This window comes from Mesoplodon densirostris, chromosome 14 (genome assembly GCF_025265405.1).
Source record: "Mesoplodon densirostris isolate mMesDen1 chromosome 14, mMesDen1 primary haplotype, whole genome shotgun sequence".
Lineage (NCBI taxonomy): Eukaryota > Metazoa > Chordata > Mammalia > Artiodactyla > Ziphiidae > Mesoplodon > Mesoplodon densirostris.
In genome coordinates this window covers 36,769,500-36,795,504 of record NC_082674.1, presented here as the reverse complement: position 1 = coordinate 36,795,504, position 26,005 = coordinate 36,769,500, and the positions used below count along the sequence as shown (strand labels likewise).

General features: G+C 38.1%; 1 protein-coding gene across 1 annotated transcript in view; it reads right to left on the bottom strand.

The window, feature by feature from the left end:
* Positions 1–26,005, bottom strand: part of CAMKMT (calmodulin-lysine N-methyltransferase) — a 389,154-nt gene that overhangs the window by 19,901 nt on the left and 343,248 nt on the right. The window contains exons 7-8 of the mRNA XM_060117401.1: positions 22,385–22,451; positions 3,624–3,698 (exon numbers count right to left, since the gene is read on the bottom strand). Coding sequence (XP_059973384.1) covers positions 3,624–3,698; positions 22,385–22,451 — 142 coding nt within the window. The remainder of the gene's footprint in view (positions 1–3,623; positions 3,699–22,384; positions 22,452–26,005) is intronic.

Genomic DNA, 26,005 nt, shown 5'->3' with positions numbered 1-26,005 from the left:
AGAGCGTATTTTGAGAAAAAATTTTTTTCTTCACAAAACCCCAACTTTTTTCATCATTTAAAGTAAACATGATAGAAAATAAAAACAATCCACTGCATATAGTTAGTATAAAAATGCTGGGAGAGCAAGTGAAGTGATGTACCTTCCCCATTTCTTCCCAAAGTCTCAGGCTGGAGGCATGCAGATGTGGTGCTCACCGTCCTGCAGACCTAGCTCCATGTGTCTGGCTAGGGGTGGCATTTCAGACTTGCTTTCCAAGCATTTAGAGAATCCAAATGTGCAGAACCTTTTTTTTTTTAATTTACAGAATCATTTTTATTTTTGAAGAGCTACAGTAAACTGGAAAGCCATCAAACAGTGAATGGAAGTGTTCACTGGATAAAGAGCATCTTACTACCAGACTCTCAGAATATTGTGATTGAACAGGAGTCTGGAAAGGCAGGTTTAAAGTTAACAAGCACTCGCTATTCTAAACTCAGCAAGGACCGGGCTGGATTGCATTCCAGCAGAAAGGAACTCTTATATTAAATTCAACATTAAACAAGTCAACCAAAGAATTTAATAGGAGGGTTTTTTTCTTCTACACCTGTGGTTAAATATTCTAATATTTTGATATTTGTCAACAGCATCCATTTGCAGGTATGACTGTACCTTGAGTTTTCCATCTGTTTATTTCAAAGTTGACATTTTACAAGTTACTTAGGAACTGTTGAACCATGAAACTATATTTCATTGTCCAAAATGCTGAATGGTGAAATAACGACTAGCTTTCAGTGTGCCTCTTTATTCTATAATCTAGTTGAGCTACTAAATTTAGATGTGAACTAAGAGACTGTCTCTTCTGGGAAATGAGTTATTTCCCCCATTGCCTACAGGTTTATGAATGTTTGAATGTAAATATATGAATATCTGAATGATTTAACAACATAAACATATCGCTGCTCGTTGTAATCATGTGCTTTTACTTGAACCACAATGTGGGTTTGGAATAGGTTTGTGAATAGAGCTTGTTTTCATGTAAATGGGATCAAGCAGTACCACTGGTTAGCTATTCAGGGAAGCAGACAATGCCACCCTTGCTGGAAATGCTTCAGTAAGAATTTAATCCATGTACCTAATATTTGAACTCTAACTCTTGCTTCATATTCCTGTGGCCTAATCCAGATCTCATTGACTGACAAGGACTCAAGGATGGTGTGAGACTTAACGTGATCTATTTATGTGTGGCACCTATTTCTGGCACTGACTATTTCAGGTTTCATCTTGGAGGTAGTGTCTAAAGAGAGCTTTCTTTTCCTCCTCTGTGACATTCTTTAAAAAAAAAAATAGCAGCATGGTCTGCCTGCCTGCCTGCCTGCCCCTAGAAGCAGCATCCGTGCAATAACTCTGACAGAGAAACATCAATCCAACAGGACATAAAGAACACATGGAATCCTGGGCTTCCCTGCTATATGCACAACATGTATATTATGAACATGGTTGTACTTTCTAAGTTTCTGAACAGCTTACCCAGCCATCCCTGTGAATATGAAGACAGACCATCACCAAAGCATTTCTTTTGGAAATAATATCAGCATCGCAGTGAGAGTAGCTTAATGTTTCACATTTACAAATGGGAAATTATAAACAGGCTGACATTCTGGCACTGACAACACCGGAGGAAAAGAAAACTTAACAATTCATGCATAGAAAAGCCATTTATAAAATGAAACTTGGTGTATTTAGTTCATTTGAATACAAAAATTCTCAATAGCGACTGGATGTGTATTTATGTATATGGTATGTGTGTGTGTACGTAGAACATTGTATTATTATGTATTTGTAACGAAAGGCTTAACTGAATATGCATTATGTATATCAGTTGTACAGGATCCTGTTGTTGGCTAGGGAAAAAAGACTATTTTTCAAACATGTTGTGTGGCTATTTTTAACCTAACTGAGAACATTAATCAGAAAAGAGCTTAAATCTGACTTCCTCTGCTTCCCTGGTACAAATAGGATGACATGGTGTGAGTGTCATAACACAAGGTATGACAAAGCCAGGCTGTTTTGATATTTGTGCAAAGGACAAAATTAACTTTAAATCTCTTGGCCAGACCTGACTTCCCCACATAATCAGAGCCCATCCATGTGCGACCCTCGTCTAAACCTCCAAGAAGATTCTACCCTTCTTCCCTCTTTCCGCTGCTCTCTGATCTGACTTTCATGCTTAATCTGATCTAATCCTGCCAGCATTATCTTCATCTGTGCAATGAAACCTGGAGAATCCTTTCTCATATTTGGTGAGGGACAGCATTTACTAAATTACTTGCTCAAATCATATGGTGAGGTTTTAGCTCCTTAGTTTTGATTAGATGAGGGCTGTAATATTGAGACACAATATCAATGATTAGTCAAAAATCTGCTTCTCTCTTTTTTTGGAAAAAGGTTTTCTGAAATTGGGTGCAGAGAGACTAAAATGGCCATGAAAAACTAGAAAATCTCAACTAAGAATAGAAGAAAATATTTATGTTTCCTTGACAAGTATTTTTCAGAAGAAAACAGAAAGCAAGTCTAATTTCATTGACTTAGGTAGAAACTTAGCCACTGAACAACTTATTAAAAAATAATTTAAAATAAAGACTTCCTGAAAACTTCATTGCATTCATTCAACTCTCGCATAAGGAAAGTGTTCTCTGGGTTATGGATCTTGTGTTTGGGTTTATCAATATAATAGAACTTCTTTAGAATCTGAACTGTGTTTTCAAATCCATAGCGTCATTTTAAAAATCATGATAAAACTACAAATAAGATCTTACTCTTAACAGGAAAAATACTTGTGAATTGTCAGTGTTTCTCATATTATTATTCAACACACGAAGAAAATACATAAGATTAGTTGAAATCATTATTACGGTTTGATACATATTTATCCTGTAACTTAGGATCAGACTTTCATTAACAATAAGTAGACTGGGCTAAAAGAGAAGACAAAATATCTAATGTAAATTATTTTTAAAAGGCAGGCATCTGACAGAGATTTTACTATTATTATTTGCATAACAATAAAATGTAATTTTATAATTCTTGTTTTATATATAATTAAATATCATAATTGAAGGCATTGAAAATATTAGATAGCAAACATACATTTTAAGAAAAGCTATTTCCCTAAAGATATTTCACAGATATGTTTATACGCTGGAGTGTATATGTGTGCAAACACACATACATATACATATTCCCTTATATCAATAGTCAGATCTCTCCTAAGAAGTAAGCTAATTGAGCTGTTTGTGTTGATAAACTCCTTTTTCTCCAGACTATTCCTCTCCGAGCCATAATTATTTGCAATTTGCCTAAGTCGTCCATTTACTGATACGTCAAGCATGAAACAGAGGCAATTCCAGAAAATGGAAATGCTTCTCAAAATCAATCTTTGGGAAATAATGTGGTAGAAGTTACTGTGTGATAGAAGACTACCTTATAACTGTCACATGGAGATGAATGTTAATTTGTTGAGGTTAAGGCAGCTTTGTGCCTCATTTGTTGACTTTGCTTTGCCGTCAGCAAAGCAGCGCAGCCCAATTACTCCAGCAAAGCTATTTTTTCTAACAGGAGTTTTATGATTTTTATGTACTTACCAGTCAGCACACATAACAATGTCAAAATGTCCTTCCAGTTGAGAGACATCTGTCTCATTATCCCATCGTAAAACGCTTGAGAAGAAAAAGATTTTAAAAATTATACTTAGGTTTTTTTTTTTAACTTTTGATTTTGAGCTATTAACGTTATTTTTTGTGGCACTTGAAATTATTTAAAAGGTATATACAAATTATTTCAAAAGGCATAATAAAAAAACTAGGGACGTAACTGTCTGTTCCATATTTTATTTAGTCTTCAGATCTAGAAGAGGAAGAATTCTCTATTCAAATTCAATAGTTAAGCTTTTGCTAGTTCTTATAGGTTTGTGTAGACAAACTAGGGAAAAATATCTTATCTTGACCATAGTCATTAGAATGAGTCTAGACTCTTAACATCAATGAAGTAGATACTAAAATCAAAGTATTCCCCATCTACTGGAATACAACCTTATAAAAACAAATGATGTGAAACTTAGTGCCTGGCATGTCGGTTGCATTTCTTATTAATGTGATGAGTACTTTGGCAAGATGGAAGAAAAGAATACCAACTTTCATTTGGTTGTTGTGAGTTTTCAGGCACATTTTAAAATTCATCTGTCCTGATACTTAGTCTCCAAAAGAGGATCAGGTTTTAAACCTCATATTAATAACAATAATTAATAACATGTATTTGAAAATTCTAGTTATGCTTATGATGCCAACCAGAGATTTTAAGTTACTTTCAATGAATAACTGTGATAATTAGCATTATACCATATTAAAGTATTTTAATGACTCCTCTCCCCACCACATCAACTGGGATTTGCAGTATTACTTTTCAAAGTAAAATTCTGCTCCTATTATCTGTTTTGATTATTATTTAAAACTAAACTGAGTGAGCATAGCCTACTCTGTCCAGCTTTATTTGCTTATCTTGGTGGGTTCTTTATTTCTTCTATATCTTCTCTGGGTGAAAAGTTGTATGTTTGAATATAAAAATAAGTCCCAAAGTTCTTTTCATATACATTAATATATATCCATGCTAGTCACTTTCTTAAGGTAGAAAAGATTAAACACCTCACCAAAAAAATACCTATACAGACTGAACATCAGTTGTTTATTCACTCATTCGACTCATCCTTAGTGAGTACCTACTATGTGTCAGGCCCTGTGATGTGCCACAGGCCATGCTTCACAGAGGCAGCCTGGCCTACATAAAGCCATAATTCTGACGCCATGCCCTATGTGTTATGTAAGCATATAGACTCAGAACTCCAGGGAGGGCTTCTAGAACAAGTGGATGACTTCTCTGTTCACAGGTCCAGTGAAACATGGATGAGCTTTATAAATTAACTGTAGCGTTGTTGCACTTTCCCAGGCCCATTGGAGAGCCAAGAAATGGAGGAAACCAGGAAACCCCTAAGAGATTAATGATGCTTTGTCTTTGGATTGATTCCTCAAATACTCCATGCACCTGGGGAGAGTGGGAAACAACCACCACCAACTTTTCTGGAAACGCCAAGGCTTCCAGTGCAGCTGGGACTCAGGCTCAGTGGGAGAGCAGGCCTGTTCAGCCCTCATCAGAGACCTAAGAGTCTTAGAGAGTTTCCACATGAACAAGATGGTTTAAAATATAGATCTATGCTAGACCTTTTCAGATCATAAAAGTAACATCTCCATTGCACAGATTTTGGGAAGAAAAGAAAAGTATTAAAACTATTCATCATTTTATCATTCATGAACCATTATTTAGAAGAGGTTTCTAATACATGTGTAATGACTAAAGCACAAGAACAGAAAGTGCAGGAAATCCTGTGGTGATATTGGATATTGGATTCCTGAGGTGCTTCAGCCTCTCGGTTCAACAAAGACCAACCAGAAAGATGGGTCTAGACAGCAATGGGTTGTGGGTTAGCACAGCAGATGTAACAAGTCATGATTTTAAAAGAAATGGAAATGCTCATCTTAGCCACATGGACCACAACACATTCCCAAAAGGCATTTTTCCCCAGTTTTTTTTTGTTGTTTTTTTTTGGTTTTTTTTTTGCGGTACGCAGGCCTCTCACTGTTGTGGCCTCTCCCGTTGCGGAGCACAGGCTCCGCACGCGCAGGCTCAGTGGCCATGGCTCACGGGCCCAGCCGCTCCGCGGCACGTGGGATCTTCCCGGACCGGGGCACGAACCCGTGTCCCCTGCATCAGGGGGCGGACTCTCAACCACTGCGCCACCAGGGAAGCCCCCTTTTCCCCAGTTTTTATGAGGCTTACGGCTATGCTGTTCCTGTAACTGTAAGCAGGTGACAAAGACGGAGGGGTGTATGGACAGAGTCTAGCTTTGGCATGACAGACATACCTAAGTTCAAATATTGGTTCCTTCCCTTACTAGCTATGTGAACTTGGGCAATTATTTCACCTCTCTGAGTCTGTTGTCTCATCTGTAAAATGGAGATAGCAACGGCCACCTTCGTGAACAATCTAAGGGCACCATTCACACTGTACTCTGAGTTCTGTTGTTCACATGGCAAACAATGAGAATAGTGCCCCCCCAGAGAGGTGGAATCAGGTGGCTTCTATCTTGGAAGGCTAGAGATGACGGTGACTTCAATATTCAAGAAACTAGTCCTTCCACCTCCTCTCCTCTGATGGTCTTGCCCTCCACCCTCCTCAGACACTCACGTGACAGTCATGCACACTAGAGCAGTGCTTCAGCTGTGGGGCAGGACCAGATTTTTTGTTGTTGTTTATAGCCAATCTGTTGCAGACCATTACTTTTGTAAAATACAACAACAAATGAATAGACAAATGAGATTTAAAAAGCAAAGACATTCTGAATACAAGTCCACTTATCACAGGCTTGCATGTCACAGTAGTGTTTCTAAACATTTCCTTCAATTTCTGAACTTACCCCATTGCAGCTCAGTAATGTACAGTTCACAAACTGGTACCAGTCCAAGGCCTCTTCATTAAGTAGCCCTGCTCTCAGTCCTCGCCTTTACCAATAACTGCAACCCTGACCCACTCTCTGACAGCCCCTCTATCTTTCACAGCTCACCCCTTATAGAAGGGACTCTCATTCCAAGCATTCTTCCATCCTACTGGCCTACAATCTGCTGATACTCTCACCACGTCACTGTTCCTCTTCCCTAACATTTGTCTTCCCTCCTTGCCCATTGTAGGTCCCATAGCCAACCATCTGAACTATTCCCTCGCATACACCCTTCGCTCCCTCGTCCCTTTTCATGTCCTCATATTTGTTGAATCCAGCTCTCCGCCTGCTCCAAGACTGCCTGTGTGCACCTGAATGTGGCTGGAGAAAGCACACAAGCATCCTGACTGGCTTTGCTTAAAATGCATGACCATGAACCACAAGTGGATTCTTGATGGCCGGCAGTTATTCTTTCATTTCCCTTGTCCATTTACTCTTCTGGTCTCCTAGCTCATTATTTTGTACCACCTTCACTCTTTTCAAAATTCTAACACTTCCTCCCTCAGCCTTACTTTCAAGCCGATGACCTTGCTTCCTACTTTACTGTCAAAACTGCAGTAATCAGATGAGAACTTCCACAAACTCCCACCACCACACTAACACTCCTAACAGCATCTGTACCTACATACTCTGTTTCCTGCCTATTATCATGGACGAATTAGTCATACTCCTATCTAAAGTCAGTACCTCCTCTTATACACGGGAGCCATCCCCTTTTGTCTGTTCTATGGCACAGTTCTAGCAATTCTTCCTTCTCTAGCCTATATTATCAGTTCTTTCCTCTCTACTGGATTACTTCCATCAGTATTCAAACATTCAAGCAGCTATTTTTCCCTCTTAAAATATCCTCTCTTCACTCTATCCTCCCTTTTGGTTATTGCTCCATTTCCTTATTCCTCCTCTGCAGCAAAACTCTATGAAAAAGTTGTTTAAAATCTGTTTTCAAATTCTCTCCTCCCAATCAGGCTTTTGTCACCACTGTTCCACCAAAAACGCTCTTGTCAAACTTTCCAAAAGTCTCCACGTTGCTAAATTCAGCTCAGTTTTTAGTCTTCATCTTATCTGACCTACCAGCCTGCACTTCTCCCATAAGCTCCAGATTCATATATCCAACATCTTATTTTAATATTTCCACTTGGATGTCTAATAGATATCTCAAACTTAATATCTCTAATATTGAATTCCTCATCATCTTTCCCCAAATTCATATCAATAACTGTTTTTCTCATCTTGTTAATTCTATCTTTCCAGTTGCTCAGGCCAAAAACCTTGATTATATCCTTGACTCCTAATTTTTTTTACACGCCACATTGAATATGCCAGGAAATGCAGTTAGTTCTACTTTTGAAATATGTCAAAATCCATCTTTTCTCTATCTCCAGTGCTCCCATCCTGGTCTAAAACACCATCATCTCTCATCTGAATTACTGTATAGTCTCCTAATTGGTCTGCCTGCTATAACCCTACAATTTCTGCTCAAGGGAGCAGCCAGAGTGATCCTTCTAAAATGGACATCAGATCATGAGCCTTCTCTATTTACTACCTTGTAATGGCTCCTCTCTTCACTCAGAGTAAAAGCCAAAGTCTTTACAATGACCTATAAGACCCTGTGCAATCCAGTTACCATTCTGACCTCATCTCCCATTCCTCTCCCCCTTGCTCTCGCAACAGTGATCTCCTTATGATTTCTTGAATACACCAGTCATACACTTCTCCTTTAGGGCCTTTAAATTGGCTGCTTTCTCTGTGTGAATGCTCTTCTTCCAGATACCCCTATGGCTTGTTCCCTTACTTCCTTCAAGATTGCTTGAGTGTCTTACCTTCTCAGAGCTGCCTACCCTGGCCATTCTACTTAAAATTGCAATCATTCATTTCCACTCCAGTACCCCTGAACCCCCTTAACCTGCTCTTTATTTTTCTATAGCAATTATTACCATTTAAAACGTTATATAAATAAATTATCAATTTTTAAAATTCTCTTTCTCCAGTAGAAGCACAGTAGGGACAGAGGTTTCTAAAATCTGTTTTGTACCATGATGTATTTCCACTGCCTAGAACAGTCCCTGTCACATAATAGCTGCTCAATAAATATGTCATTTGAATGAATTGTGTATGGATGTACCTAGCAGAGAGCCTGGCACACAGAAGGCACTAAAGAAACAGGTCCCTACATTAAGTTGTTCTCTGAATAGAATGTGTAGATTAGGTAGATATGAAGGCCAAAGATGTTTAATAAGATGTTAAAAAATAATAATAATAAAAGAAAGAAAAAGAAAAGATTTCTTTTTTTTAACGTCTTTATTAGAGTATAATTGCTTTACAATGGTGTGTTAGTTTCTGCTGTATAACAAAGTGAATCAGCTATATGTATACATATATCCCCATATCCCCTCCCTCTTGTGTCTCCCTCCCACCCTCCCTCTCCCACCCCTCTAGGTGGTCACAAAGCACCGAGCTGATCTTCCTGTGCTATGCAGCTGCTTCCCACTAGCTATCTATTTTATATTTGGTAGTTTATATATGTCCATGCCACTCTCTCACTTCTCCTAGCTTACCCTACCCCCTCTCCGTGTCCTCAAGTCCGTTCACTATGTCTGCGTCTTTATTCCTGTCCTGCCCCTAGGTTCTTCATAACCTTTTTTTCTTTTTTAAGATTCCATATATATATGTGTTAGCATACAGTATTTGTTTTTCTCTTTCTGACTTACTTCACTCTGTATGACAGACTCTAGGTCCATCCACCTCACTACAAATAACTCAATTTCGTTTCTTTTTGTGGCTGAGTAATATTCCATTGTATATATGTGCCACATCTTCTTTATCCATTCATCTGTTGATGGACACTTAGGTTGCTTCCATGTCCTGGCTGTTGTAAATAAAGCTGCAATGAACACTGCAGTACATGCATCTTTTTGAATTACGGCTTTCTCAGGATATATGCTCAGTAGTGGGATTGCTGTGTTGTATGGTAGTTCTATATTTAGTTTTTTAAGGAACCTCCATACTCTTCTCCATAGTGGCTGTATCAATTTACATTCCCACCAACAGTGCAAGAGGGTTCCCTTTTCTCCACACCCTGTCCAGCATTTATTGTTTGTAGATTTTTTGATGATGGCTATTCTGACCGGTGTGAGGTGATACCTCATTGTAGTTTTGATTTGCATTTCTCTAATAATTAGTGATGTTGAGCATTCTTTCATGTGTTTGTTGGCAATCTGTACATCTTCTTTGGAGAACTGTCTCTTTAGGTCTTCCACCCATTTTTTGACTGGGTTGTTTGTTTTTTTGATATTGAACTGCATGAGTTGCTTGTATATTTTGGAGATTAATCCTTTGTCAGTTGCTTCATTTGTAAATATTTTCTCCCATTCTGAGGGTTGTCTTTTCGTCTTGTTTATGGTTTCCTTTTCTGTGCAAAAGCTTTTAAGTTTCATTAGGTGCCATTTGTTTATTTTTGTTTTTATTTCCATTTCTCTAGGAGGTGGGTCAAAAAGGATCTTGCTGTGATTTATGTCATAGAGTGTTCTGCCTATGTTTCCCTCTAAGAGTTTTATAGTGTTTGGCATTACATTTAGGTCTTTAACCCATTTTGAGTTTATTTTTGTGTATGGTGTTAAGGAGTGTTCTAATTTCATTCTTCTACATGTAGCTGTCCAGTTTTCTGAGCACCACTTATTGAAGAGGCTGTCTTTTCTCCATTGTGTATTCTTGCCTCCTGTATCAAAGATAAGGTGGCCATATGTGCATGGGTTTATCTCTGGGCTTTCTATCCTGTTCCATTGATCTATATTTCTGTTTTTGTGCCAGTACCATGCTGTCTTGATTACTGTAGTTTTGTAGTATAGTCTGAAATCACGGAGCCTGATTCCTCCAGCTCCGGTTTTCTTTCTCAAGATTGCTTTGGCTATTCGGGGTCTTTTGTGTTTCTATATAAATTGTAAAATTTTTGGTTCTAGTTCTGTGAAAAATGCCATTGGTAGTTTGATAGGGATTGCACTGAATGTGTAGATTGCTTTGGGTAGTATAGTCATTTTCACAATGTTAATTCTTCCAGTCCAAGAACACAGTATATCTCTCCATCTGTTGGTATCATCTTTAAGTTCTTTCATCAGTGTCTTATAGTTTTCTGCATAAAGGTCTTTTCTCTCCTTAGGTAGGTTTATTCCTAGATATTTTATTCTTTTTGTTGCAGTGGTAAATGGAAGTGTTTCCTTAATTTCTCTTTCAGATTTTTCATCATTAGTGTATAGGAATGCAAGAAATTTCTGTGCATTAACTTTGTATCCTGCAACTTTACCAAATTAATTGATTAGCTCTAGTAGTTTTCTGGTAGCATCTTTAGGATTCTCTATGTATAGTATCATGTCATCTGCAAACAGTGAGTTTTACTTCTTCTTTTCCAATTTGGATTCCTTTTATTTCTTTTTCTTCCCTGATTGCTGTGGCTAAAACTTCCAAAACTATGTTGAATAACAGTGGTGAAAGTGAGCAACCTCGTCTTGTTCCTGATCTTAGTGGAAATGGTTTCAGTTTTTCACCATTGAGAATGATATTGGCTGTGGGTTTGTCGTATATGGCCTTTATTATGTTGAGGTAAGTTCCCTCTATGCCTACTTTCTGGAGGGTTTTTATCATAAATGGGTGTTGAATTTTGTCAAAAGCTTTTTCTGCATCCATTGAGATGATCATATGGTTTTTCTCCTTCCGTTTGTTAATATGGTTTATCACATTGACTGATTTGTGTATATTGAAGAATCCTTGCATTCCTGGGATAAACCCCACGTGATCATGGTGTATGATCCTTTTAATGTGCTGTTGGAGTCTGTTTGCTAGTATTTTGTTGAGGATTTTTGCATCTATGTTCATCTATGTGATATTGGCCTGTAGTGTTCTTTCTTTGTGACATCTTTGTCTGGTTTTGGTATCAGGGTGATGGTGGCCTCGTAGAATGGGTTTGGGCATGTTCCTCCCTCTGCTATATTTTGGAAGAGTTTGAGAAGGATAGGTATTAGCTCTTCTCTAAATGTTTGATAGAACTTGCCTGTGAAGCCATCTGGTCCTGGGCTTTTTTTTGTTGTAAGATTTTTAATCACAGTTTCAATTTCAGTGCATGTGATTGGTCTGTTTATATTTTCTATTTCTTCCTGGTTCAGTCTCGGAAGGTTGTGCTTTTCTAAGAATTTGTCCATTTCTTCCAGGTTGTCCATTTTATTGGCATAGAGTTGCTTGTAGTAATCTCTCATGATCCTTTGTATTTCTTCAGTGCCAGTTGTTACTTCACCTTTTTCATTTCTAATTCTATTGATTTGAGTCTTCTCCCTTTTTTTTTCTTGATGAGTCTGGCTAATGGTTTATCAATTTTGTTTATCTTCTCAAAGAACCAGTTTTAGTTTTATTGATCTTTGCTATTTTTTCCTTCACTTCTTTTTCATTTATTTCTGATCTGATCTTTATGCTTTCTTTCCTTCTGCTAAGTTTGTGGGTTTTTGTTCTTCTGTCTCTAACTGCTTTAAGTGTAAGGTTAGGTTGTTTATTTGAGATTTTTCTTGTTTCTTGAGGTAGGATCATATTGCTATAAACTTCCCTCTTAGAACTGCTTTTGCTGCATCCCATAGATTTTGGGTCATCATGTTTTCACTGTCATTTGTTTCAGGCATTTTTTTCATATCCTCTTTGATTTCTTCATTGATCTCTTGGTTATTTAATAGTGTATTGTTTAGCCTCCATGTGTTTGTATTTTTTACAGCTTTTTTCCTGTAATTGATATCTAGTCTCACAGCATTGTAGTCAGAAAAGATACTTGATATGATTTCAATTTTCTTAAATTTACCAAGGCTTGATTTGTGACCCAAGATATGATCTATCCTGGAGAATGTTCCATGAGCACTTGAGAAAAATGTGTATTCTGTTGTTTTTGGATGGAATGTCCTATAAATATCAATTAAGTCCACCTTGTTTAATGTATCATTTAAAGCTTGTATTTCCTTATTTATTTTCATTTTGGATGATCTATCCATTGGTGAAAGTGGGTTGTTAAAGTCCTCTACTATTATTGTGTTACTGTAGATTTCCCCTTTTATGACTGTTAGCATTTCCCTTATGTATTGCAGTGCTCCTCTTTTTGGTGCGTAAATACTTACAATTGTTATATTTTCTTCTTGGATTGATCCCTTGATCATTATGTAGTGTCCTTCTTTGCCTCTTGTAATAGTCTTTATTTTAAATGCTATTTTATCTGATATGAGAATTGCTACTCCAGCTTTCGATTTCCAGTTGCATGAGATATCTTTTTCCATCCCCTTACTTTCAGTCTGTATGTGTCCCTAGGTCTGAAGTGGGTCTCTTGTAGACAGCATATATATGGGTCTTGTTTTTGTATCCATTCAGCCAGTCTATGTCTTTTGGTTGGAGCATTTAATCCATTTACATTTAAGGTAATTATTGATATGTTCCTATGACCATTTTCTTAAATGTTTTGGGTTTATTATTGTAGGTCTTTTACTTCTCTTGTGTTTCCTGCCTAGAGAAGTCCCTTTAGCATTTGTTGTAAAGCTGGTTTGGGGTGCTGGATTCTCTTAGCTTTTGCTTGACTGTAAAGGTTTTAATTTCTCCATTGAATCTGAATGGGATCCTTGCTGGGTAGAGTAATCTTGGTTGTAGGTTTTTCCCTTTCATCACTTTACTTATTTACTTATTTTTTTTTTATTAATTTATTTTACTTATTTATTTTTGGCTGCGTTGGGTCTTCGTTGCTGTGCGTGGGCTTTCTCTAGTTGCGGAGATCGGGGGCTACTCTTCTTTGCGGTGTGTGGGCTTCTCATTGCAGTGGTTCCTCTTGTTGTGGAGCACGGGTTCTAGTTGTGTGGGCTTCAGTAGTTGCTAGTCGTGTGGGCTTCTGTAGTTGTGGCATGTGGGCTCAGTAGTTGTGGCTCGTGGGCTCTAGAGCGCACACTCAGTAGTTGCGGTGCATGGGCTTAGTTGCTCTGAGCATGTGGGATCTTCCCAGACCACGGCTTTAACCTGTGTCCTCTGCATTGGGAGGCGGATTCTTAACCACTGTGCCACCAGGGAAGCCCCTCTTTCATTACTTTAAATATGTCCTGACACTCCCTTCTGGCTTGCAGAGTTTCTGCTGAAAGATCAGCTGTTAACCTTATGGGGATTCCCTTGTACGTTATTTGCTGCCTTTCCCTTGCTGGTTTTAATATTTTTTCTTTGTATTTAATTTTTGATAGTTTGATTAATATGTGTCTTCATGTGTTTCTCCTTGGATTCATCCTGAATGGGACTCTCTGCACTTCCTGGAATTGATTGACTATTTCCTTTCCCGCATTAGGGAAGTTTTCAACTATAATCTCTTCAAATATTTTCTCAGTCCCTTTCTTTTTCTCTTCTTCTTCTGGGACCCCTATAGTTTGAATGTTGGTGTGTTTAATGTCGTCCCAGAGGTCTCTGAGACTGTCCTCAATTCTTTTCATTCCTTTTTCTTTATTCTGCTCTGTGGTAGTTACTTCCACTATTTTATCTTCCAGTTCACTTATTCTTTCTTCTGATTCAGTATGTCTGGAGTGAGACAAACTGAGATGCCTGTGAATCTGCATTTCTAACAAATTTCTGAGTGATGCTGATGCTACTGGTCTGGAGGCCCTACTTTGAGAAGCACTGCTCTAGGTCCTTGCTCTAACAAATACTGGCCCCCATCATACTTATTTCTTCTTCCTCAGCTGTATTGGCATGCCTGCCAACATGCCCAGCTCCTCCTGCAACTCTGTTTCCCTCTAGTCCACATCCTATTTCTCTCTTTCCCTTTGCCATCAACATCTTGCAGGAATAGCCTACTCTCGTTGTTTCACCTGTCCTGGCAATATGACCTTTCTCACAACAGTCACTAGAACTGCTCTGCAATTTGTTTGACCTCCAGCAATGTGCAGCAGCTGACACTGCTGATCACCCAATCCTGGACCTGCTTCCACTAAGAAGCAGTATTATACCACGCCACCCTGAACCAGCCTTCCTCTCTCCAGTCCTTTCTCAGTATCCCTTCCAGGCCCCTATTACTCTGCTCCTGAAACATAGTCATTTCCCAAAATGCTGTCCTTGGCCATCTTCTCTTCTGACTCTCTAGTTTCCATAGTTCTACTCTTATCTCTTGATTTTGATCTCCAAATCTTCTAGCACAACACTTTCCTGAGACTTGAACCTTTATTCTTCACTGCTTGCTAGTTATTGTCACAAAGCAAATACAGGTTTATGTTCTACACCACTTCAAATGCAGCATGCCCCAAACTGATGTCTCTTACTACTCTCCTGTATTCTTTATTTCCCACACATGGTCACTTCTCCAGAATGGGTCCCCCCTTTGTTCACCATTTTCCATTCTCATTCAGGCCTGGACTAACTCTTTCCCTTTCTCTGGAATCACTGAGAAGCCTTTAAAACAAACAAACAAAGCCCTTTTTATTGTAAAATAAGACACTGAAGGAGAAAACCAGGTGAAATAAATATATGCCTTAATTAAGTATTATTTGGCAAATACCCTTGTTATCACCAGTCAGATCAAGAAATAGAACCTCACCTGACACCTTAGAAGTCCCTTTACACGATCTGTCCCATTCACCTCTCCCTCTGCCCCAATGCAATGACTTCCTAAATGGTCTGTGGCCTCTAGCCTCTCCCCATTCATCACACTAGATAACTAAATTTGCCTAGACACATCTTTCCTATTTCTATGCCTTTGATTGTGTCCTCCCTGCTTTTCATACCTAGAATGCCCTCTTCAGCTGCTTTTCTTCTCTTGCCTTTCATTTGCTAAACCAAAGCCCAACAGCCACCTCCTTCATAAAGCTTTCTCAGATCCACCCACCTTGAATTGGCTGCTTGTCTCTTTCTACACATCATGAATCACCCAATGAGAGCAGACTCTTCTTACATCTTGCTGGCGGGGCAAGTGTCTATCTCTCATCTGCCTGCATATCTTGAGCTTCCTAAGGCAGAAACCTCAACTTACTCATCTTTGTAACCCCTAAAGGGCCCATCACAGTGCCTTACATGTATCAGATGCTAAATTACATTTTATTACATTGAAATGAATAACACAAGTTGGACTAGTCATAATCATAGAATCAGAGATATTTGAAATGGAAAATATAATTAGTAAAAAAATTAATCAGCATCTTTCATTCCAAGATCTCAAAACTGTTTACCAGTCTTCCTTAACCAGTGTAAAATACACTGGTCACCAACATAGGCGGTCCAAATGTTAGGCAAATCTGTCTTACTTTTGGACTCTGAAATAAGTTTATTTCGGCTAAGTTACAAACAAAAACATAAAGCCAGAGGATGGGATCAGGTTTAAAGTCAGTTCAGAATCACAGAAATGACCCCCTGGAGCAGAAGTTCTCAAACTTTAGTATTAGAATAATTTGTAGAGCTTGTAGCTGAAACAAGAAAAACAATTTGATCATCTCCATACATGATGAAAAGACATCTGCTAAAGCTCCATATTTATTTATGGTAAACTCTTTTAAAAACAGGAATAAAAAAAAGTCCTTAACAAGATAGAAAATATCATTTCTATTTCAACTCAAAAGCTAATGCATACTTAATGGTGAAACACCAGAGGATTCCCAACAAAGCCAGACTCAAAGATACCTATTTAATATCATTCTGGGATTTTTTTATCCAATAAAATTATACAAGAGAAGAAAAAAGATACAAGAATCAGAAAGAAGACAAAATTCCCATCATTTGCAGATGATGTGATTATTTGGAAAACTCAAGAGAATAAGTTGACAAGGTATTAGAAATAATAACTCATTGAGGTGACTAAACATTTGCTATACAAAACCCTATAGCTTTCTTTATATACATACATACAAATAATAACCAGTTATAAAATATAATGAAAGATCTCATTTATAAAAGAAACAAAAAAGGTAGTTTCTAAAATAAACTTAACCAGAGAAATGAAGAAACATTTTAAATGCTAGTGAAACACCTAAAAAAGCTTAAAAAGAAAACTTCCTGTTCTTGAATAGAAGACTCAGAGGCATAAGCTGTCAAGTCTTAGTAAATTAATTCATATATATTTTTTCAGTCACAATGAAAATGTCACCATAGTACAAATACCAACATGATTTTAGAATATTCTAGGAAGAAAGAATAATGGTAAAGAGACTAGTCTTAACAGATAGGATAATATATTACAAACTTTAGTAATTTACACAGTTTGCTAAGGCCACATGAATAGACAAAGTCTACTTCTGAAAATCTGCTCTGTAGATACACTTACTTGCAAGTGTACAGTTTATGTACAGATACATTTCACTGCAACACTGTTTATAATAGCCAAATACTGAAAATAAATCATTTCCATTATTAAAGTAAAAAATAAATTATTTTTTAGCAATGGATTCTCATATGGCCATTCTCCAAAAAAAGTTTTAAAGATTTTCCCTTTGTCCATTTTAAAGTGAGGAACTCCTTTGAAAATTAAGACATTTTTATTTGATATGTACGTTCTGTGATATAAATTTCTATGAAGGAGGGATTTTTCTGTTAAAACTGGAAGGCATTTTCACAGAGGACGCAGTAGTCTGACATGCACACCTGGCTATCAATATAGGACTTGGCCAATTTTTGGTAGTGAGATTTTGACCTTGATAAAAAGTCAGGATCGGCATGTCCAAAGAGTGAACACAAATTGTTCTATAAGAAAATGCCTTAATTTTTAATTTGCTGCAGTTTAACAGGGCCCCTAAAAATACCATGCCCCCCAAATTTTAAAATCTGGCTCATATAAACACAAAAAGGAGAACCCTAGCACAATATCTAAAACTGGGTAGCATTCACCCTGTGGGAGCTGGTTTCTTCAGTGAAGAAACACTAAACACTAAATAGTAGGGATATGAGCCCTTCTATAAATGTGTCAAGCAAATAAAAAATGTTAGTAATAGAAAGTACACTTAGGTATTTCGTTTTCCCATATCCAAGATAGCAACAGAAGGAAACAGGACTGTGGCATCTCTAGAATTCTCAGCAGTTCTTGAGATTCTGTTACCATGACTCTAGCAAAACTCACTAACAGTTATATTTTATCAGAAAATTTCTAGAGAGCCCTCAGCTTTCTTATCTCAGTTACCTTCTTCTAACCTTCCTCTTCAACCTGACAAAGGACAGATAAATGCCTACTCACAATGTCAGTGTCTACAGACACTGTATATGCATGCCTGAGAAGAAGCCTGTCCTGAAATGAAAGTCAGCTATCTGATACATAAACTGATGTCTGAATCTCTAGAGCTTGACTTTCTTCTATTAAAAACTGTTTGGTCCCATAAGCTTTGTGGATTCATATCTTATCCTATCTTTCATTTATCATGTCTTTCAAAATGTGCTCCAAATACAAATCTTAAAACATTTACTATAACAGGGACAAAGTGTACTAATTGCTTCAGGGAATATAAAAACATACTAAGTAGAGTCCTTGCCTTTAAAAAAATTATGTCTCCCTTGCTTGAATGTGAACTCTAAGAAGGCATGCACTTTCTCAGTCTTGTTCATCAGTACACCTCTAGCAACCCAAAACAGTATTTGGCAGACAGAAGGTGACTGAAATATTTACCAAGAAATGAATGAACCAATGAACATGAAAATAGGCAACACACTTTGAATAATGAGAGAATATGCCATGTTTTCTGGGGGACTATTCTAGGGCCAACAGAAGTTAAAAGAAGGAAAAGATTAGGGCAAGCTGCCTCCTGAGAAGGCAGGAGGAAATGGTAATTAAGCCGCCCTAGAAGAAAGGATTTAGATGGATAAGGAAGAGGGAAACAAGACTGGCAAAGACCAGAGATGGGGAGGACCAAATGTGTTGCAGAAGAGTGAAGAGGCTTGGGTGACCCAAGGAGAGGGTGTATGTGGGGGAGCAGTAGAAGCTACACTGAATGAAGAGAGTGAGGAAAGTGAGGGCAGACTGCAGAAGGCCTGAATAAGTCAGGAATTTTATCCCCCTGGGTTGGGATTTACATTCTTAAATCTTTTTTTTTTTTTTTTTTTTGCGGTACGCAGGCCTCTCACTGTTGTGGCCTCTCCCGTTGTGGAGCACAGGCTCCGGACACGCAGGCTCAGTGGCCATGGCTCACGGGCCCAGTCGCTCTGCGGCATGTGGGATCTTCCCGGACCGGGGCACGAACCTGTGTCCCCTGCATCGGCAGGCGGATTCTCAACCACTGAGCCACCAGGGAAGCCCTTAAATCATTTTTCACATCCCCAATTTAATGTCTAAAGGAAAATGAGCCTCCAAGAAGACATAAGTCTTAAAAAGCAGTAGGGCAGTAGAGACAATAGCCAATCCTGAGGGCCCATATAAAGGTAAAATTTGGGTTATAAAACAGTCTTAAAAGTTATTATGAGTTCCACAGTTTATTAAAATTAATGGTTTATCAAAGAATAATAAAAAAAGTCACAGGTCTAAATTCACTAGAATTTTCACACAAAGATACTCTTTTCTTAAGTAGAAACTTACTTTTAATATCACAGCAGGGTATATTTAATCGATTTTTTAAAATATTGTAACTGTTAACTACTATTAACCAGAGAATGACGCCATTCAGTAATTCTGGAATACCTAGAAATATGCAGACATCAAAAGCTCTGAATGGTTCTTTATTAGACAGTCACAGTTTTGAAGACAGCTTCAGATAAACCTAACAGTTGAGAAGCTGTGAATATCCTTGTTCTTTCACCAAACTCTAGCTATATTTAGTAGCATGATTTTCTTTGTTCAAGGGTTATTTGCTATAACTTTGTATTTATGTTCTCGAAGGCAGAATACCTTGGGTATATTAGTTAAGTTGATAGGTGACTGCATGGATGGACCAACAAATGAACCATCAAATGACTGTATTTAGATCTGTGAGAGGTAACGGCTATATCCTTCATATATGTGCATCCTAGATCTTTCTTAGCTAGGGCTAAAGCTTCCAGGCTTTTGCAAACACATATTTCATATTTAGCAACAATCACACTCAGATTAAAATGGAACAGAGGGAATAAGCGAGTTTGGAAGGGAAGAGCATTATTCCAGGCAAGGCTGCTGGTAGTTATGAGAGCAGGAATGGATTTACTGTCAAGCTAATGAAGCCTAATCATTGGGGCCCCCTCCCTCTCACAGGCCCCTTCCCGGGCCCACAAGCAGCCCCAGTGGTGGGTTCACATGGTTGTAAACTTCTATAAAATCTGTCAAAGTAAAAGGTATAATCGAACTCATTCTCCTAAAGAGGGCCCTCAAAATAAGTTTCAGGCCACTCACCAACTGGGTCTGCCCTGAAGGAAGAGGCCGGTAACAGAGGGAATGCTGCTTCCTGAGAACACTGGCAGAGCAGGGGGAACAGGAGCTTGGGGTGCCAGTCAGATTTCTGGGGGCCTTCTCTCTCTCTCTTTTTTTTTTTTTTTTTAAAAAAACACCATTTCCGAGGTTCACAGTTCTCATACCATGATTTTCCTTTCTGCTTTTACATCTTTGCAAATGAAGTCACAGAAGACATTCAGCTGTTACAAACTTCATGTCAAGTTTTGAAGTGCTTTTTAATAGCAGAAATATTTGGCTCACGTGTGGGCTTTGTAGCTATGGTAAATACCTCTTAGTTATCTGTCGCTACTGTTATTCCACACCTCCAATTTGGAGGAGAAATTCTGCATATGCATTGAGGCACTAAAAAAGAATATTGAACTATATCTCAGCTCTTTTGTGAACGGTTTCCTTTTATTTCTTCTCACATGGAGCTAATGCTTTCATCATATTGTACTGGTTATGGGTGGGAAAGCAGTGGATAGAAGGGGAATGCTGATTATTACATCATTGGTTGGCAGTTTCCTCTTAGCTTCTTGAAGGTTAAGTGGTCAAGTAGCTCCTTAATATGAGATCAAGGCATTTCAAGGACTGACTCATCCACCTGTTTCCTGGCAACGTGCTTTCGTAGACTTTGGATGAAATGCTTACAGTGGTTAAAAAAGAAACTGACCACAATTAATATGAAATAAAGACGGAAAAAAAACCCCTAATCTTGGAAGTTTCTGTACGACTACTGACATACAGACTATATGTCCAGGTACATCTCAGAACAATATATTAGAAATAGCATTTTTGAGAACAATAAATAGAAACAAAGGCATTTTCAATCTATCCTGTGTTGAGCAATGACGTTTTGCTTCTTTATGTAACTTCATTATTTTATGAAGGAATGATAGAAAATACTATTGCACTCCATAAGTTAGACACCTGACATTTTTATTCCTCAAAATGCAACATTTTAGAGTTCTAGATATGTTTATTAATTAGTGATTATTAACACCCAGTAAACAACATTATGTCTTGTAAAAACACAATCTCTCTTCACAGCATGATGCTGAAATCTATTATTCCCTGATTCCATATGCTGAAATACACTCAACTGGTCACAAATGACCTTAAGCATTAAATAAATGTAAATGAGGACAACACAGAAAATGTGTTTTTGATTGATAACTAAAAGACCAGGTTGAAAATCACATCCAAAAATGAAGTCTTCCACAGAAGGGTATGGCAGTCTGCACTGTGGAATAAAAGCTGTCCTAAGAATGAAGAATACCCAGGTAGGAGATTGCTCTTTCTCTGGACCTACTGGAGGTTTTCTGCGAAACAGAACTGGTTTATTCATTTATTTGAGAAACAGAGCATACTGCCCCCCTGTGCCATCAGCCTACTCTGAACATTCTAATGCAGGATTCAAAAATTCGTACGTGGACACATTACATTCACCAGTTAATATAAGAAAAAAAAAGTTATCGCTACTCCGTATCCTCATCCCAGTATGTTTTCCACTTTAGTTTTTAAGCATTGTTGCTATTCATCCACCTTTGTTCCCCTGCAGGCTGAGCAGTTTGGGGTGGGAAAGCATCCTCAAACATAGAGAAAACTCAAAATGTCAAAGGATGACAGATTAACAGTAATTAAAGAATTAATCAAAACTTAGATTGTTCTTCCAATAATGTCTGTGGTTAAACACATAAAGGAAAAATACACAGATACAGATATTTCTTGTGAAAACTACTAAATGATTACTTATTCCTCTAGGTCCATACCAACGGGGCAAAATTAAAATGTAGCATCACAGGAAACACCATTGTTTTGGTTGAGGGTACGCAATTCTCCTGCTTTGGATAAGAAGGAACAGAATCTAAAAGGGAATGAATACGTAGACTATTTTAAAACCATGAAACAGAACAGGGTTTCCTCAATCTTGGTTCCATTGACATTTTGAGCCAGAGAGTTCTTTGCTGGGGGGAGGGGTGTGGGGATGTCTTGCGCAGGTCTAGCGGCATCCCTGGCCTCTATCCACTAGATGCCAGTAGCAACCACCTTGCCCCAGTTATAACAATAGAAAAGTCCCCTGGGGCAAAATTGCCCCCCTCCACCAGGTTGAGAACCAGTGAAATAGAGCCATTCACAAGAAGGTCCCAGGCTGGGCTTCTCCCAACCTCACACTGTACCCTCTCAATCCTTAAGTCATTCCCAACCCAGTATGTAACATAGTTCCCTTCAGTTTTTCTCATCTCTTAATTGTAGGTAATGAAAACGCCTGCCTGCTTCATTACAGGTTCTTGTAAGCATTAAATAAGATACTTTTAAAGTGCTAAAAACAGTGCCTGACCCACAGTAAGTGTTTAATAAATATTAGCTATTGTTAGTTTTAATAATCATCCATAGTACTGAGAAAAGCAGTTTCAACCAGAGTGTTTTAATGCAAAAAGGTATCTTACCAGCTTGATATGTTCCCAGTCTTAAACACACCAGCCGTCTGATTCCTTGTGATGATGTCTCTCACATCTATAGGCCACAGTTAAGAAAGTTTCTGCAGTGATTGTCAACTGACTCCCTGCCAGAAAGAGGCCCACAAACACTCCGATATTCTTATCGTACGCGGGATCAGCATGGTGAGAAGAGCTGTAGCGTGTGAGGCAGAAGGAGAAGGGTGTAGCCCTGGCTCTGCCACCAAGTGTTGAATTACTTGTCACAGGCAAGCTTTTTTAATTCCCTGGACTGTAGTTTTATCACCTGTGAAATATACATTTCAGGGAGTACATTGGCAAGGCCCAGGGTGATAAGCACTGGTCAGGGAAGATGACTGTAGCATAGGTGCCAGTCCCCACTTGCTTAAAAGAGCTAGAAGCCCCAAGGTAAGCCTCCTCCCGGCAGTGCGGAGGGCAATGGCAGTCTTCTGAGACTCTCCAAGTTGAGGTATTTTCAATCTCCTAAATGCCAGTGGGGAGAGTGAGGATGAGCAGCAGGGAAAGACTTGGGGGGAAGTGAGAAGAGAAAGATGGAGAGAGGCTGGAGAATCTCTGAGGGAAAACTAATTACTGCAGAAGAAAAATCTTCTGAAGTGAAAGGCCCCTTGAAGAATTGTCTTCACAGACTTAACAGTTTGGCCTTTGGCCATCTGCTGACATGTAAGGACTTGTACAAAAAGAGTCATATTTATTGAAGCCATGTTTTGAGGAGCTGGTCCATTAGAGCACAGAGCGCCATCTTCATGAGGACCTGTGGGAGAAATCATGTCAGGTTTCAACACTGGGAAAACCTGGACTTCAGATCAACTAGTTTTGCTTCAACTTCTGGACACTATAAATCTTATAACTGCTCGTCTTTCTCTTTTTGCTCTGGTCCTTGTGCAACTCAGAGCCAAATGGATGATCTCAGCTGAACAACTACAAGTGCTCTATGGCACATCTTTCCTCTACCGGTCCTATTCCTGCCTTCATGATGTTTTTCTGGCTTTCTACTGTCCAACTGCCCTCACTTTCTCCTTTATTTTATATGGTATATTCTGTGTGTCACTGTAAGAAGCCTTAAAATCCCTCTTTTGGAATAAAGCAAGGTTTAAATAAACAAGAAATAAAATAATTCCAGTGAAGGTTGCAAGCTGAACTAAATTGGGCCCATGGGGAGGACACCAAGCAGACAAGCGATGTTCCCCTATTGCTCAGAAAAACAGATTTCCTGAATGCTCAAAGCAAGCACTGGCCAAGATCTCCCTGCAAGAACAGAGCCACAGGACATTTTAACCTAAATCTCTGCTTGAAACACCCGGCACACCCATTTCTTCTCTGAGTGAATAAGCAGGTACTGTGATAGCTTTCTTCCCCCAGGAGTGGGCAGGAAAAATCAATTAGGTCTCCTAATGAAGGGCTTTGTTGAGGTTTACAAAAGTGCTATAATGCAGACTTTTTTTTTTTTTTTTTTCCCTGGGTGAACTTTCCTGTATGCAAATTAAATACCGTTAAATTACATTCATTAAAAAAATAAAAGAGACTAATTTGCCTACTTGTTTTGATTAACTAAAATGACACATCGGCCTACAGTTTTGTCTATTTCAGGAAGAAAGTATTTCAGGAAAGTCTTCTAAATGAAATGTCTTGTAGAAAAGGACAGCTGACGTCTTTATTCTGAGAACAAAATTAGTAAAGAGTCTGCTGACAACTGTTTTTGATTAAGTTCCCCCACACTATGGCCACACCCTTCTCGGCGTTTCCATGACATCCAAACCACATGCCATAATGTGCTCGGTACACCTGTAGCGTCGTATGAGTACATGACTAATCTATCAAGCCAAACATATTATTTTGTTAGTAGAGGTAATACTTTTTATAAAATAGTCACAGGGAAGTTAAATTATATAACTCAGAAAACCTATTAATAATTTTTAGTAAACATCTTAACACTATATACTTTTATACAATTTATAAAACTGTGAGTCCAGGTGATCAGGGTGAAGCAAGAATATGTATTTATATTCTGGAAGCAATTTTTTTTAATGAAAAAATTCACAGCAGTACTTAGGCTGCTTTATTTTTAGAACTGGGAAGGAAATATAGTTTGTGGTTTAGGAGGTGTTTTTTTATATGAAAACAAGTACCTAGAGAAAAAATGGCTACAGTATATTAAAATATTGCCTTAAGAGATATATTTTGATATTCTGCTCCCCGCCCTTTACTTTAGGTCAGATTCTGAGGTGGTTCCTCTGGTTGGCGCTGTGTCCAATAATAGATTTTCTCATTCTTCTGTGTCACTTCGGGGTAATAAAGGGAATTCAATCAAATCGAGCCAGTCTGTCCAGGATAGTGTTCAACAGCATGCACCAAATCCTATTCTCTGAAGGCACCCACCTTCTGGAAGACTCCAGTGGGAGATGCTGGGTGCAAAGAAAGCCTTAATGTGATTTCTGATTAAATAGATACAGAGCAATCACCTTCAGTCTCCTAGTCTGGGCACCTGGACTTCCGAGCTCTAGGATATATGCTTGTGGCTAAAAGAAATCAGGATTCTATAACTAGATTTTCTCTTCAAACAAAGCATGGTTCAAGAGCGGGGATCCGTCTTAATTTTGTTTCAGTTGATTTTTATCCTTAAAAAAAAAAAAAAAATATATATATATATATATATACATTTATATATATATGTTTGTATAATAATAGCTATTTGAACAAATTATATATATGTTATATACATAAATATAATTAAGCTAATTATCTATAAATCTTGTTTAAAATATTAGCCTCCTCCTGCAGTTAGTGATTATTATATTTATCAGTAGCTGCATATATTCAATACATTTTTGAGAGTTGGCATTATTCTTTGAGCAAGAAAGTATTTTTAAAATAATAACATTGCGATTCACAAAGCATTACTTTCTTGGTTTATGCTACCTTTAGTTTCATTGCACCTCACTGATGTGGCAATATTTGTTAATTTAAATGCTGTGAAATATTCTTAAATGTGCTTATTACTCATATGAATTGAGAGTACGATGTAGAGGCGTTTTGAACTCTGTTAGCAATGTCAGCTGTACATTTATGGATGAGGAGCCTTTTCCTCCAGTGCAAGATGATGCTCACCAAATCATTCTAGTTTCTGGTGAAGAGATGGTTTAATGGGGGTGGCAGGGAAGCTATGAAGTCACATGAACCTGACTTCTAGCACTGGTTCTGATACTTAGTGACTGTGTGAATTTGGGTAAATTAACTTCTCTGAGCTGCACCTCAAGAATAGGAATAATGTAGCTATTTTATAGACTTACGGAGTACCACATAGTAGGTGCCTAACACATAGTAGGTGCCTAAATCACGTCAATTCATTATCTTTTTCAATAATTCAGGCAAAAGCTTTGGAGGGATGAGAGGCTGCTGATGGTAACTAAAGTGAGGTTTGGCAGTTAAGCTTTATTTTTTTTCCCTGCTGCTCAAAACTATTATGTGAACATTTTTATTGTAGAATTTAAATGACTGGAAGGAATCAAAGAACTTCTGCCCTGTAGATTTTCAGTGTTTTTCACGTGTATAAATGTGCTCTGTATAGGTATAGTCTGTGTCATCCAAGAACAG